The 16,472-nt window shown below is 41.3% G+C and overlaps 1 protein-coding gene across 1 annotated transcript in view; it reads right to left on the minus strand.

Annotated features, from left to right (window-relative positions):
- Nucleotides 1-215: 215 nt before the first annotated feature.
- CDH2 (cadherin 2) overlaps nucleotides 216-16,472 on the minus strand; it is a 206,607-nt gene continuing 190,350 nt past the window's right edge. The window contains exons 15-16 of the mRNA XM_053913141.1: nucleotides 10,657-10,821; nucleotides 216-1,587 (exon numbers count right to left, since the gene is read on the minus strand). Of these exons, the coding sequence (XP_053769116.1) occupies nucleotides 1,381-1,587; nucleotides 10,657-10,821 (372 nt within the window). The 3' untranslated portion in view covers nucleotides 216-1,380. The remainder of the gene's footprint in view (nucleotides 1,588-10,656; nucleotides 10,822-16,472) is intronic.

The following is a 16,472-nucleotide window of genomic DNA, read 5'->3' on the forward strand; positions in this document are numbered from 1 at the left end:
TCGTCTGTAAGAATGAGAAGACCCACGGTGGTTCTCTCCGAGGCTCATTGGACACGGCTGCCATGCTCACGGTTCGATGGGGAATAGTGCGAGAGCGAACGACAAACAGACAATGGAACCAACAGTACTGTATTCTCAATGAAACTCCCGTGCTCAGGAGTTTTGCAACATTCAAAGCAGTTCAAGTAGAAAAAAAGTTCAAACCAGTCACCAGATCCAAAATTAGCATTTTATTCAGAACGCTGGGGTGTTCATTTATATTCTGGTACACAATACAGAGGCAAAGCTGTTGTCAGAAGTCTCTCCAGTTTAAAAGCTTTTTTTTTTCATTTTTTTTAGAAACACACAGTAGTGCCACCTGTGTCAGGCCACCCCTTTCCTTCCTTTTTTTTTTTGTTTTTTGGTACAAATTATGTAAAACATTTGTGCTAAGAACTTTTCTCCCTCCCCAAACAAAAACAAAAATAAAAAATAAAAAAAAATTAAAAAAATTAAAAATTGAGTATTCTAACTACAGCTCAACAATTGAATCAAATGTCACTTTGTTTGTAAATACTTTATCCATAACGAAAGATATAAACATGCAAAAAACCTGAATCCATTGTCCAAATAATACATACACATGTTCTGAAGTTTCTGCACTTCTCCATAGACTATGCCAATAAAACATTATGTACACATACCATTTTTACAGTGAAGTGAAAAAAAATACAGTAAATAAAAAAGTGTACGTGGATTAAGACCAAAATGTGTCTAACATTCTAGTATATGAAAAAATTCAAATTTTGCTACAAATTGGTGATATGAAAACTCCCTTTATTTGCAACCAGCTGCGTAAGTTTTAAGATTTTAGTGAAAAAAAATCTAAAGTCTAAAACTAGAAGTAATGTACATTTTCCAATCTCATGGTCTCATCCCCCAAGATAATAAAATCGCTCCATGAGTTTTTGTTTGTTTGTTTAATTCTGTATTTTAATAAAAGCAAATGCAATGTAACAAAAGCGTGTTGAAGCATATCATGGTTTAACTCACTGCTCCCACCACAAAATATTTTGTCTTTTACTTATCATTTCAGAAATCAGTACCATTAAAGCCTTAAACATAAAACTAATTCCAATCTGAAAAAGGTACAAAAAGGCACATAAAATCCCAGTGCTTCTGTACTGTAAAATTCAAGTGTAACTGAGCTCAGTGTTTTTCCAAACAGTGTTGGATCACTGATATTCCCTCTGAGCCCAAATTGGTTTGCAGCCTATGCCCAAGCCTCCAGCAAGCACTGTGCTAGTAGACTACAAAGTTAAAGCCTAGCTTCTGAATGCTTTTTGGGAATATCAGTTGAAATTGTTTGTACTTGTCCAAAAACCAAGTTCACCCTGAAGTTCAGTCATCACCTCCACCGTACATGTCAGCGAGTTTCTTGAAGCGTGGCCCCCAGTCGTTCAGGTAGTCATAGTCCTGCTCGCCGCCACTACTGGAGGAATTAAGGGAGCTCAAGGACCCGGCCGTGGAGCCGCTGCCTTCATAGTCAAAGACTAGCAGGGAGTCATACGGTGGAGCTGTGGGGTCATTGTCAGCAGCTTTAAGGCCCTACAATTTGGAAAGACCAAGAAGGAATGAAGAAAGGGTTACAATCAGCAAATCCACAAGCAGATACCAATGGTCCCAGGGGATCCCGTATGTGTTTGTAAGTTTCTACCTGCAGACCACAAGATTTTCAACCCATGGGAACTGGGGTTATCAGCATGTTCCAAAGTTACACAGAAACTAACGTGAGGCTTTCCTCTGTAAGGAAAAATCCCCTAAGGAGTCTGGCTCTGTGAAGCCAAGACATACAATGGGAGGTGGTTAACTGGAGAAAGTCTAGGCAAACACCCCAAAACCCCAAAACACTCAGACTAGCACTGAGAACTAGGAATTCCAGGAGGAGGTGGCATTATATTTGATCTAAATTTGGAAGGATATCAAAGGAAGAGTGAAGACAAGGCCGGATGTGAAAATTATATGTAAGGAAAGTTAGTCACGAAATCATTTTATGATATTAACAAAACGTGAAGCGTGAAATGAATCGATAAACTGTGATCAGGTATTATTTAAGAATACAGGGACTCCTAGCTCCCACATGCCCTAGACATCACGCTCCAATATCTATACATCGTATAACTGTTGGGGGCGGGGAGTTCTCCTGATCTACAATTCTGCTCCTAGAAAGAATTTAAAAAACAAAAACCAATGAAATGATTACCTATAAATTTAGCTCTTACAAAAATATCTTTAATATGTAATTCATATGCCTGTAGTTAATTCACAATCATGTACTACAAAACTTTTATGGATTGAATACGAGGTCCTCTTGGTGTTTTCTCTAATTTTCTCCCAGGTCCATTCTGAACTCCAAGATATACCGACATCGGGCTCCAAGCAATCGTTCTGTTTCCACGCTCTGCTTCTTAAACGTCGGTGGGCTTACGGGGGTCCCGCTTATCTAAGACAGCATGGACTGTGCCACTTTAGATCAGCCCTTTCAATGCATGCATTTTATGAGTGCATATATATGTGTTTGTCTCTTTATTCTTTCAAGTTTACAGATGGGGGAAGAGGGCAAGAGCATAAAAATGAAGGTTAGAGACATTATGTTTAATGCCGGAGAGATCAGACTCTGGGTCGACACCTCAGCTTAACATCATGTTCAGTGTGGAGCTTGGCTAAGTCCTGCAAACTTCTTTTCCTCATCTGCAACTGTAATAACAATCATAGAATCATTTTGAAGGCCAAAGGGAGTAATAGGGCACAAGAGCTCACCACAGTTAGGTGAATATTAGTTTAAAAAAACTTAAGTTTAGAGAGAAATTTCCTGCTTTGGAATTTGAAAAAAAAATGCGAATATGTAATTTGAGAAACAAAATGGCAGTCACCTGGCTTCAACAAGAACGAGAGAGAAAAGTACACACGACCCGTTTTGCCATCCCCACGTCTGTCCTACCGTTCATTTAGACACCACTTTTCCTCACGTCGGGTTATACTATTTGTAACCCAGAACCTCCTGTGTAAAATAAAATAAAGCAAGTCTTCAACAAACTTCTTCAATATATAAAAACTAATTTTAGATGGAATTTTCTTTATCGTATTTATAGAATAAACTACAGGGCAATTCTGTTAAGATGGAGAACCACAAACTACAATTTCTGAAAATTCATGATCTCTTTCTGTGGTAGATTGTGCCACCGTCCTCCGTCATTCACGATCCTTTCCCGTGGGCAGGTCACATCCCACATGGCCACAGTTCCCTCTCTGGAGCCCGAGCTCACTTCCCCAACCCACCATCAGGGCTGGCGTGGGACTGCTATTGGCCAGTAAAATATAAGCAGCAGTGCTGAGGAAGACTGAGAGTTCCAGCTAACACGTTTCCACTGGACCCCTCTTCTGTCCTCCTCCACCAGGAGAATGGTCTGCTCTGGATGGGAGTAGATCCTGAAATGCAGAAAACCTTAGGAACTGAGCCCCTGCAGGCTGACATTAATATATAACTTGAGAAAGTTTTTGTTGTGTAAGTCAACAATACTTTGGAGTTGTTAGTTATTGTTGCCTTTGCTAGTTACAGCCAAAGAATGCACTCTCATTCATTTTTTGCACTTATGTATTCAATTCACAACATTATTTCTTGAGTGTCTATGCTGTAATGTGTTCTGCTTAGTGTGACGACACAGCTACCAATCAGCTACACCCAATGTGTGCTCTCCTGGAGTTTATATTCACGCGCCAGCACGAGCCCCTCTTTCCTTCCCCCTGCAAGTTCTGGCCACTGCCCATTAAACAGCAGGTATCCCTTTAGTTCAGCGCTGTCTAACTCGGGTCCACACAGGAATAAGACCCATGAAAGATCTAAAGGAAAACCAAGAAAAATCAACGAAGTTTCTGATTTCTGTGTTCATGTCTGATAAGAACAATGGGCCTCTGAAGACACACATTAAGTTTTCATTAGGACTTTAGGTGATTATGAAATTGTAACTGCTTTAGAATGCAGACAACAGAGAAGAAGCAAATGTCACCGTGTTGAGGTCATCTGCTTTAACACATTTCAAATTTTAAGTGGAAATACATGCAGAGCCCTGTTCGGCCTTCAGATGCCAGCACCAAACTGCAACTATGGAAAGTTTGAGACTAAAATTAGCTCTACAAAGTCAATGGCAGGGCATCCATGGTGTCTGGAATTGGTGCAGAGGAACGTGATGGCCCACGTTTAATGGCACCGAAGTATAAATACTGGGTGCTGTCTAGTCGTCACAGGCGTGTTCAAGGCCCGGAGAATCCTCAGCAAGTGCTAAGCCTCCTGATTCTTTAAAATAAATACAACACCTTTGAGAATCTAGTTCCACACTCACTATTCACATTCTCAAAAATACTTGTTTCTTTAACATTTTCTTTAGCTCCTGCCTTGGCTTTCTGATCATCACGAGAGTTACTGAATCTATGTTTTCTTTTCTTTTTGGGTAAGGTTAGAGACATGACACCCGTTAGAGACCCCTGTGCTGTGCTGAAGCATCACACCCAGTCTCAGGTTTTAGTAATTATAAAAGGGCGGACACCACTGAACTTTTCAAGAATTCTGAAGCAAGCCAACTTTCCACCCCTCGAAGGTTAGTACTTTAAGACCCTTCTACTTGGATAGCACTAATTTTTATCCACTAATTAAACAGGACTCTTTGGATGAGGCATTGTGTAAATTCTGGGTCCTATGCTTGCAGTTCTAGAAAGGACCCCCCTAGCCAAGTCCTGAGAAGCCGACAGTGACAGGCATGCAGCCAGAGTGAAGGGACGTGCAGGAGAGATTGGGTGGGCCACAGACCTTGCAGTCCACCCTCGTGGGGCCCTTTGTTCTTGGGTGGGGACACCTTTGGACAAGCTGTGTAACACGCTGTTGATAAATTACAAACTAAGTGCACGTGCTCGCTCTCCCCTCCGAAGTTGGACCAGAGCAGTACGCGCTTGCTTCACCTTTGCTGGATCTTGAACTCTGGATGAATCGGAACTATTTTCTGTAATTCGAGGTGCCTCTGTAAAATGAGAAGAGCTGTGGCTCTGGCTGAATTCTTGCTGAGCATGTATTTATGGACTTCTGATCCTGTGTTTTATGGGTGCAGACATGCCTTTATAGGGACTATAAAAACCCACATTCTTCAGTGAAGGAACCCATGAGGGATGTAAGAGGAAAGAGGTCCTATTGATTTCCTTACATTCTGTTTTCTATTGTTTCAATGCCGCTGCCTTTGTTCAGGTCCTCATTATGTCCTCCTTGGGCCACAGCAAAAGTCTCTCTAACTGGTCTCCTGTTCCCAGCACTATTCCTGCTTCTTCCCTATGAACTACTACTGATTTCTCTCTACGTATCGTCTGATGTCACTCCCCCAAGGAAAACTCTCTGACGGCTCTCTGTCATCTATAGCTCATCTATAGTTCTTCCCAGAGAGAGGAGGGGTTTGCCTGGGGGGTATGCAAGATGATTTTTAATTGGTACATGAACACTTTAAAACAATTCTCTTTATTAAAAAATTAAGTCAAAATTGATTAATAGTTTAAGTAAGTAACAAACAAAGTTTGCAGACATGGAAAAAACTGGAAGTTGTTACTCAAATGCTTGAGGTTCGGGTAACCTGCAGGATGAAGTTAAAACCATTCGTGACCCTCGGCTGCTCACCCACCGTGTATGTTTCCGCCCTCCTCAACTCGAGCAGCCACAACTGACTTATTCGCCAGGATCCCTTCGAACCTAGAAACGCCGTGTGCCTATGTACCTGCCTGTTAGGAGTGTAGTAATTTCCTGCTAGCTGAAGTGTGATGCCATTAGTCTGAAATGTCTACGGTCATATTTTTTCGTCTGATTTCAGCCATCCAGCCATCCATCCTTTAAGGCCTGTTAAAAATGCCACTTCTGTGTGGATTTTTTCCCCCCCAGCTATGACTGGACATTAATTTCTGTGGTCTCTTTTGTCCCCTTCACTTTCTTTGCCATGTGTTGGTTATACTGGATGATGCCATCCCTCTCCCACACAGGTGGTTTGTATTCATTCCATATCCTGCTTTCCAGCACAGGGCCTGGCATCCAGCAGGCATTCTAGGAGGTAACTTCGTGCCGCTGTCCCGGGCCTAGGTTTTTCCCCAGCATCTTATTCTTATGTATGTTTAATCCTTTCACAAGAAGCTAGGATCTAGGTTTAAAATATATAGAGGCATAAAAGAATGCCAAAATATACCATACCAAAGTATACATTACAGTATAATTCTGTGTCTTATCTGTACCAACATTATTACTAAGTCCCTTCCTGGAAATTTCATTTTACTTAAAGCAATTTTTTTAAAAAGACATTTTGGTTTGTTTTATTTACAATTAGAGGACAGTAGAAAGTTTTTACTTCTGAAAGGTAACTTGTAATATTAACAGTATGATACTGATAATAGTGAAGAGATATTACTATGTGACAGGCACTATACCAAGCACATTTACATGGCTTATCTCACTTGGTCCTCAGTGCAATCTGAAAAAGGAAGCTCTGTTATTATCCTTATTTTCTATTTTATATGTAATAAAACTGGAAATCTAACAAGTTAAACCAAGGATCTTGACCTTGTATGAGGCGACTAGATTTGAACCCAAACGCCCAGCTCCCATAAGAATGGACAGAGAAATTTAAAACAGAACGAATTAAATTTAGTCAATAGGAGAAAAGGCAAACGTTTTAAACTTTAGTAGTTTAAGCAAGTTATTCTAAAAGCACCTTCCATTAGCTTTTTAATGATATTAATCAAAAGTCAGTCTTTTTACAGAAGTATGCCCTTGGGTTTTATACTTCTGAGATAAAAAACATACAGGATTAGTGAAATTATTGAAGGTATGCTAATACCTACTGTTGGGCTGAGATTAAATACATTTGCTTCAACTCATCATCCTCTGAAGGTCATGTTTCAAAACCTCAAAATAGAATGAAATTCTGTAGCTGAAATTAAAAATTGTGTGGTTTGTTTTACTCCACCTACCAGACTGGAAATGTTATCATTTTTAAGATTCAAGGCAACATTCATTCATAATTTAAATAAACTAGAAATGTTCTTGGGAACTTACCCATTCTTTACATGTATAAAAACACTCTAATTATAATCAGCACTGTATTATTTTTCCTTTGGAACATTGGGTACTATGATAAATCAAATAAGACCTGGAGATACAATCTGTTGGCATTTTAAATGTATTTCTAAAATGTGCTTGAGTTCTTTCTAGGTACCTTCAACTATCTGAAAACTTTACATGTATTTATTTCTATTGGTCCAGCTATAGAAAGATTGAAGAAGTCTTAATGAGTGTCTCGGATGATAGAGTCTATGCAGTGTGTTTTAATGTAATTTCTGACCTAAGCCTTTTGACAGTTTCACCCCCCTGATCGTCCACAGAACCGACTATCACATCCCTGGACTCTTTTTAGTTATTTTCTGTGACACCCTAACATCCTTAGACATTCCTCCTGTGTTGAAAGTAGGGCATTTCTAGGCACAGATTTTTGGTTCCCTTTCTCTTGCACATTTTTCTATCCTATAATCACATTCAATGTCACAGGTTCAGTCATCATTTGGAGAATGATTCCCAAACACGATCTTTTCAAGCATTCACGTGCTCAGCAAACCAAAGTGCCCCACACCGCCACCCACCCCTGTGATATGCACCTCTTCCCCTGAAACATGGGAGGGCTCCCCGGGGAGGTGGAAGGGAACCTCTTCACAGGAATTCTAAAGGGAGGCTGAGTCCTGGCTGGGATGGAGGCCGATGGATGGCCCCTACCCCACACCGTGTGTCTGACCTGTCTTGGGTTGGTAAAAACAAAGAAACTCACATCTAGAAGAAGGGGAAAGGGCGTTCCTTATAGAAAGAACAGGCTGGGGCAGACACTGGTATGGGACTGCAAGCTGAGCCTGGGCGCTGCAAGTAGACGTCTCTGCTGCTGGCTTATTGAGATGCAGATTGGGGAGGGGCCTGAGACGAAAGACGAGTGTCCAGTAACAGGGAGACCCAGCTGGCCTCCTGGCCTGGCAAAGTAAGGATTCAGGCATCAGACTGTTCGTGGGTACAAAGTCCATGCTGACAGTAAAGCAGTCAGCACACACACAAAAATTCTAGAGGTCTAATTTATTTTCTTATCTAGGCATCATCGGCCCTGTAATGTACACACAGTAGACATTCAATATTTATTTGCTGAATGGGTGACTCTAAACCAAGCCCAAGATGATTCCAAAATAAGGTATTTTAACAAATGCAGACAGTCTTCAAATTTTGAATTGATTGTATTCTAGATGTTAATCTGCAAGTCAGGTGTTTGGCACAAAGTTTCTTACGTGAGTATTTACACATGTTCCTTATGGTCTCCAGCCACATTTTAGGCTCTGGACTTGGGTACTGTTTTAGGAAAAGAAAATCCGAATGGAAATCCTGACTGCACCTCCTCCTACTGCGGCCTTAGAAGGGTTGGAAAACTGAACCTTATTATCTAGATCTGTTTTGTGACCTGCTGAAGAAAGCCCAGTCCCTGTAAAAAAGATGAAAGAACACATACACAAAGCACACACTAAAACACGACTTAGAACCCCCAATACACTCATTTTCTGAATGGAATCAGCACCAGTAGAGTGAATAGCTCCAGGCATGGGCCCCGATGAATCCTAATCCACTGCTAATCGGGTGGTGCTCATAGCTTCATGCCCTATACACCTGCCCCAGTACCTGGCTTTCTTAGAACAATAAAATCTAAGAGCTAGGCGACAGACTAGATGCTTAGGTTACACAAAGATGAACATGAAACAGCCCCCGTCCTGGAGTTACATTAAAGTCACAACTCTGAAGCTTTTGCGGAACTGTAGACAGTTCAATGGGGCTGCAGCATAGGAAGGGAATGTGGTGGGGGAGAGGGCAGGGCTCAGATAACACACAGCCTTGTAAGTGACGAGTGATACTTAATGCTAGAACTTTAACACTGTGGGAGAAGCATGTCGTGCATCAGATGGAATCCCACAGAATATTTACACGTCAGGAACAGGCAGATGCATCCAGTTAGGTATTTGTTGAATCACACTGAAGCTAGAATTCTTGCTTTGAAAAAGTTCAGCTCCTACACCTACATTCAATAGATGCACTGGTAGTTCCTGAAAACCCTTCTCCCCACTATCCCTTCCCTCCTCTACTATAAAGGGCACATGGACAAAACCAAGGGGGAGGGTTGAAGCAGGGGAGGGAGGCGGGTTTGGCTGGGGTGGGGTAGAGAGGTGGGGAGAAAATGCAGACAACTGTAATTGAACACCAATAAAATAATTTAAAAATTGGGAAAAAAAAAAAAAAAAGACGCACTGGGTCTGGAAACCTGACGACTGCAGAAGTAACTAGACAATTCTTCAAGACGGCGGGAGCCAAATTACAAGTAAAATTATCAGGCACCCTTACAGATTAAAACCGTCTAGTCATATATAAAAACTCCTGCAAATTCCCCTAACCAGGCCCATATATAAATAAGCTGGGAGAGTCATGGCATATTTTTATAGATAAAGGAGTTGCTGGTACTCTTTGCTTTTAGCTCCCATCTACTTTTCAGTCATGTGTACTACAAAGTTACTTCTCTGCAGAAGTGAATACATCATGTTCAGAAAGCAGTATGTATTTTAGAAATAGATAGTAATGAATGCTTGTAAAGATAGATGAATATTCTTTGTTCCAAAACTTTTTTTACCAACTGTAAGTGCTTCTAAAGGCCTAAGGTAGATTGATTATGTATACGTAAAATATGACTACTTCAAGGAAGCCTAGGAAATGAGAGTCTTATCAGCCTGTGACTGAAGGTGACATGCACGACAAGTGCATTCCACGCCGTAATGCCGGGAGACCCGTTCTGCTCTTGGAGATACGAGTGGGAGGATATGGCTGGAGAACATGAGACCAGCTGTGTATTCTCAATCAATGTCAGTGTGTCTCGTTCCCTTAAACTTAAAATAAAAATTGAAAAGGAGAATTGCAAAGTATAAACATGATCAAATGAAGCAGCATAAATCACGTTAATTCAAAACTGAAGTATTAAATGTAGCAGAACCCTTGGTCAGTAATGAACTAAAAGAATGCCATAATAATTTTGACAGTGAAAACCCTATCTGTTATATTCAACAGCGAATTAGCTGCCTCTTACAGAAGCTCTTAAAACTCATCAACTAGACAAGTATTTAAATCACTTACATAATATTTAATTTAGCTGCTCTTCCTACTAATCTCATTTGATGGAACTCTCTAGTCATTGGCAGGCACTGAGATCTCACCATTTATGGGTTTAAAGTGAGGAAAATAAAAGCGAACTTATTACATTCAGAAATGCTAATAAATGAAATTAGAACACACTATTTACTATTGTTATGTATTGCCTTTATAATCTAGGAAAATCCTTTCATAGTTGGTGTGACTAATACTGATAATACATATGAATGTCATTTATAAATGCAGATATTAATTGATCGATCTCTTTTTGGCTGATCAAAGGAATGAAATCTATTTTCTGTTACTGAAGCCACATTTGCATACACAAAGCTAAACGTTAGCATAAAATAAACAAACTTTTAAAGAAAGTCAGTCTCTCTTTTTACCTCATTAATGAAATCCCCGATGTCCCCAGGGTGTGGGGCTGCAGATCGAACCGGGTACTGGGGCTCAGCGTGAATGGGTCTCTCATCCAGTCTTCGGATTCCTACAGGTTTGATGGCATCAGGTTCCACAGTATCAGGCTGCTGGAGCTGGCTCAAGTCGTAGTCCTGTGAAAGACAAAATCAAAAACCCACGGTGGATGGGCATAGAGATGGAAAATTACAGCATTTGTGTTCAAACACATACCCCAAATGCATAGAAATGAGTGAAATTTAACATAATGGAAAAGTTGCCACTATGAGTTTTTCATGTTATGATTAAATATTTCTTTCACACAGCTCTTCTGTGTTTTTTTAAATTTCTACAGTCTGTGCTCCATCTGTTTTACTAGGTTCCTTATCAGTTTCCAATGGAAAACAGCCGTGACATGAGGTCCCACTATAAACCGCCAAAAAACTGCCTAGAAAATAGAGTCCCACCAAAGAAGCAAAGGTAACAATGAGATGTTGATGGGGTTCGGACATACTGCCCCAAAGTGTCACCTCAGCATATTAACTGTCATAAGTTGAAGGACTTTTTTAAAATGACAGAAACGTGAAAGTTACTCTGACCTTATTCTGCTGCTCTGCCCTATGTCCCTAAAACAGGTCGTAAGACTCCCATGTGGAAGGTCCCCTCCTCGTACCAGGAGGAGAGAAGACATTCTTATCACCAGGGGAATTTGGAGCCAAGAAATCTGCACGAATGAGTTTGTCCGGCTAACCCTTATCTTGCTAGTTACTCCCCCATTTACTGCACTTTGCACCAAGCCCTTTTCTGGTCAAAAAGCTTCCCGCTGTAGCCACTTCTTCCGTTTTTCATTCTCTTATGAAGGCTCCCACATACATGTGAAATTTTTAAAAAAAATATGTGTGCTCTTCTTCTGTTAATCTTTTTTTTGTTACTTTAATTTTCAGGCCCAGCCAAGGACCCTAACAGGCTGGAGAAAACCTTTTTCCTCCCTTATGATGTTTAATTTCTTTTTTTTTTTTAACAGATGCAGGTATGTTTTCTTTTTTCCTTAAAGATATCAGTTCAGTACAGCGTCAAACCCGCTGTTTATTTCCCTGTCCCTTCACGGTCTAGAGTTGGCAAACTATGGTTTGTGGGCCCTGTCTGACCCATTTCCGATTTTTTGAAAGACTGGCTTTTGCATTTTCAAAGGATCATTTAAAACCAACAAAGAAGAATGTGCCAAAGAGACTGTATGCGGTCCACAAAGCCTTACTACCTGGCTTTTCACAGAAAGTGCCAACCACTGATCCCCCTGTGCTTGGCCAGGGGGACTGGTTTCCCCTCTGGTGCAGCCCGGGGGGAATGCCTGAGAAGACAGCCTGTCCCCTTCGGACGGGCAGGGCAGGGGGGACTTGTGAGGGTGCTCTGGGCGGAGACTGGGCCCTCCACACTCTTTTCAGCCAGCAGGGCAGGAATGTATAGAGAAACTGACTATAATATGAAAATACATCACAAGGTTAGGTCTGGGCAGGTACTTTGTAGTTCTCAACCCCCTAAATTCTGGTGATGTAAAGTGCTACATCCGTAGCTTAACAAAAATTCTCCAATTTAATGCTGATATTTACAGAAAGTACAGTTTCTGGTACTCTTTATAATTCAGGCCTCATCTCTTCGTCTACAAGCAGGTGAAAACCGTTTGCAGTGTCTCTTACAGTGGTTCTGATCTATTCGGCGCCTGAATGTTTACCAAGTTCTGGCAGCCTTCTAGGTGCTTTACATATGTTTGCTCACTTAATGCTCTGAACAACACTGTGTGATATTAAGTTTTATCATCTCCATTGAAGAGTCCAGGAAGCTGAGTGTCAAACACCTCAAGTAACTAGTCCGTGGTCCCAGATCTACTGAGACACAGAGACAGACTGACTCCACATGTATTAGACTTCAAAGCCTACCTCTTTGCCCAGTCATTTCAGAGAGTGAGTCAAGTCCCAGCTACAGGTTGGATTTAGAGTAACAAACTAGATGGATGGGGGTGGGCAGGAATGTGAGGAATGATTAAAATAACAAAGGAGACAGAGAGGAGAAAGGTCACAGACATTCATAACCTCTATGTACCAGGCACTATACCGACCTCTTGATAAGTGTCTTTTCACAAATACTTTCTAACAAACCTGTAAAGAATGTTTTATTTTCTTTGTAGATGAAGAAACAGATTCGGAGGGGTTGAGTAATTTGCCCAAGGTCACACAATGAGTCTGTGATTAGGATGGGAATCAAAACCAGACGCATCTGACTTCTAAACACTGCTGTAAAACTCGGTGCTGCGCTCCTGACAACACTCCCCTGAAGAGCCCCTCACCCCGTGACTCAGCTGATCTAAAGGTGAGGGCACGGAGAACAAACCCCCCTCTAGGGGGTGTCCAGGTGATGTGGGAGGCGAGGCAGGACAGAGGAGGCCCAGCCAGCCTGGCACGAAGCCTTGGTATATTGCCAAGTAGATGCTCGGAGAGGGACAACCGGCATTCATTTTGAATCTTGAGCAATACATGGGCTAGGCAGGAAAAGAATCAGCGGCGTGAGCAAAGGCACAGGAACACTGTTGTCTCTTGTCAGGACACAGCGCTTTGTATTAGGCATTCAGAACTTGAAAGAAAACATCTCGATCTTACACAAATGTGCTCCACTTAAAATTTTGTAGAATTTATGAGTTATTTGTAGAATATGTTAAAGTAAAGGCATATCATGACATAGATGTGAAAGCCTTTGATATGTTAAAATATTACACAAAATAGAGAGATTTATTTAGAGAATCTGAATGCTCAGACATTAAGGAGTTCGTTTTTCCAGGCTGTGTTTAATTGCGTAACTACCAGGCGTAACAGAGGGGGGTAACTGTGTCTTCTGATAACTATCAAAGCTTTTGTAAAAAGGGGAAAACAGATTGTAAGCATAACGATGAAAGTTAATGTGTTTTTATGCTGAGGGTGAAAAATGCCTTATTAGAAGTCTGAATCGCATGTCATCAAGTAATTGAATCTTATGTTTAAGTACTGCCTTTTACCTGGTGAGATAGCCCTTAAGAGTCTTCAGTACATTGTCTGGTAATTCAGTACAGGAACACAGAGAAATGCATTTGGCAGGACTAGAGACAAAAGAGGCGTGTGGGCTTTCTTTATGCTATTTCTTACCTGGAAAGAGCCTGTCTACCCTGATTTCTTACATAGCTCCCAAGGTATCCAAAGGTTACAAACACAAATGATTTTGATTGGCTAGCAGTGCTTTAAAAATTCTCTATTAAGTTGCCAACAATTCACCTGGAAAATAAAAAGATCTAGCAAAACAGATCTTAACTCCTGACATAATGTATTACAGCTGATAGCAGCTGTCTCCTGTGGACAAGCAGCCCCCTGGCCTGCCTCACTTACCAGTGTGCACACAGCGCAGCATATCAATTTCCAGGTTTTTTATCTTCCTTTTGATAGCCTTTTCCTACTGCCTTAAGAACCAAAGAGTAGAAATTGTCTTAAAAATGTCTGTAGTCCAGTCCAGCCTTTTCCACCATCAATACAATACGTCAGACCCCTAGGAAGTGCTCATTTAGAAAGGTGCTGAATAAAGTCTCAGGGACAGTGTGTGTGCCAGATGTTGCAAAGTACAGCCTGTTCAAGAAATGTGCCTTGGGTCACATTATACGCCACAACAGTGCACAGTGGGGAGGGGGGGAAAGACCCTCGGTCCCGCCCCATTGCAATGGTGAGTCCACCCTAATGATCGGAATGTGTCGTCCTCAGTGACACTGGTGCCTAAAAAAAGAGGCAGAGAGTCACTGATTTACAGGAAGCTAGAAACTGGGTTAAAATACATGGCTTAGAGTTTCTCTGTGATGGTTTCTCCTTGTTTATTGCAAATACGGGCTATAAAAACCCGACGGTGGTAGGAAGTGGGTGGGAGTGTGCTCGGGTTTCAGAAACGGGCTTTTCTGTCCACATCTGTCTCTGTTATATGACAGAGGTCCTGACCCAAGGGTCCCATTTTAAGCCTTTGGATAAGGGGTCACTCTACGCAAACCTCCTAAATTATACATCTTTACAATCCTGTGATGCTTTACTTACACAAATTACAACATGTAGGATAAGAATTACAAAGAGAATTACAGAGACTGAAGACCATGCTCAAGGCCATGGAGTTCATGGCCTTAATTCTGAAGATTATAAAGAAACAACCCAACAAGAACTCTTTATTTGGTTCCTAAAACTCTCTGGAGAAAAAGTGGATCTGAAAATTCGGATTACTGTCAACATTTACAATGTTAACTTCCCAAAGAAATTTAATTTTCAAATGAAGGGAATTCTTGTTTTAACTAACTGAGATCATGTGTTATTCAGCAATGACCATTAGAAGTAGGCATGGAATTAGGGTTTTTAAAATATTAACACTGCGCGTAATGAAAGATGCTCCCCCCATCTCTGATTGAAAATGTCTTCAAAGATAATATAATTCTGGGAGAGTTATTAGGAAGTTAGCAGCTGAAACTCTGGTTCTGGCTTTTCTCGCTCAGTTCCACTGACTTGCAATAATTTATAATTGGCTCAGAAAATGATACCATGAATCTATCTTAAGGCATTTGGTTATGTTAAGTAAAATAAAATGCTGTATTGGTATAAATTGAAATTCTGGAATCCCAGGCAAAAATTTCAGAAAGCTGCATTGCTGGTAAAATCCATAGAATTGTGCAATTAAGTCTGTTTTAGAGAGGGATGAAAACATTCATTTAGTGTTCCACAAGTATTTCAGGAATGCCTGCTGGCGCCAGCTGCCACTTTCAGCTCTGAGAGTGCGAAGAAGGAAACCGAGCTTTCTGTGCTGCCCGTGCGCTGTCCGGAATTACATTGGGTGCTTTCTCATGTGACATTTCACATGCAGTGGCCCCTTGGGGAGCATGGGTGTGAACTGCACAGGTCCACTTAGATGTGAACTTTTTGCAATAAATACTGTGAATGCACTTTCTCTTCCTTACAATATTCTTAGTAGCATTTTCTTTTCTCTAGCTTACTTTATTGTAAGAATATAGCGTGTAAGACATATAACACACAAAATAGGTGTTAACTGATCTTTTCCATTATCCATAAGGCCTCCGGTCAACAGAGGCTATTCGTGGTTAAGTTCTGGGAGAGTAAAAAGTTATCATAGATTTTCGACTGTGCAGGGGGATCAGCACCCCTAACCATCCCCCTCCCACCACCGTTTTGTTCAAGGGTCAATTGTACTCCAAGCAAAAATCCTTCCAAGTGGGTGTTGCACCGTTTTGTTGATTGTAGCACCTCGGAGAGGTTAATGATTTGCTCAAGGTCACGGACTCAGTGAAGCAGTATGGAAAGATAAGACAGAGACCACCAGACAAGCAAAATAAATAAACAAAAAAGATGCACCTTGTTGCCAAGGCCATTGGGAAACCCACCACAGAGTTTGCCGGGGGAGAAATGGGAGGGGGTTCAAGTGCTAGAAGGAAGTTCAATGTGGTTATGCTCATCAGGCAGGGGCCTAGCACTCTGGTCTGTGCACAGTTGGTTGTTGGTTAAAACAAACCTCACTGACTTTTAGTTGGGAAGATCCAACGAGGGCCTGGCAGGTCGGGGGGGAGGGCACTGCGAGCTCCTGGTCCATTGTCGGCCTCCACTGGTGAGAACCAAGGATGCCACCCAGAGGCCAGCTCTGCTGCCTCCTAGGCCACGGCTGGTACAAGTGGAAGTTGTTCTTTTGTAGTAGCAAAGACAAGTAACTTTAAAATTCCTATTTAGATAAGGTAAATATTTCTAACATCTTG

This window comes from Desmodus rotundus, chromosome 10 (assembly GCF_022682495.2).
Source record: "Desmodus rotundus isolate HL8 chromosome 10, HLdesRot8A.1, whole genome shotgun sequence".
In the NCBI taxonomy this organism is placed as follows: Eukaryota; Metazoa; Chordata; class Mammalia; order Chiroptera; family Phyllostomidae; genus Desmodus; species Desmodus rotundus.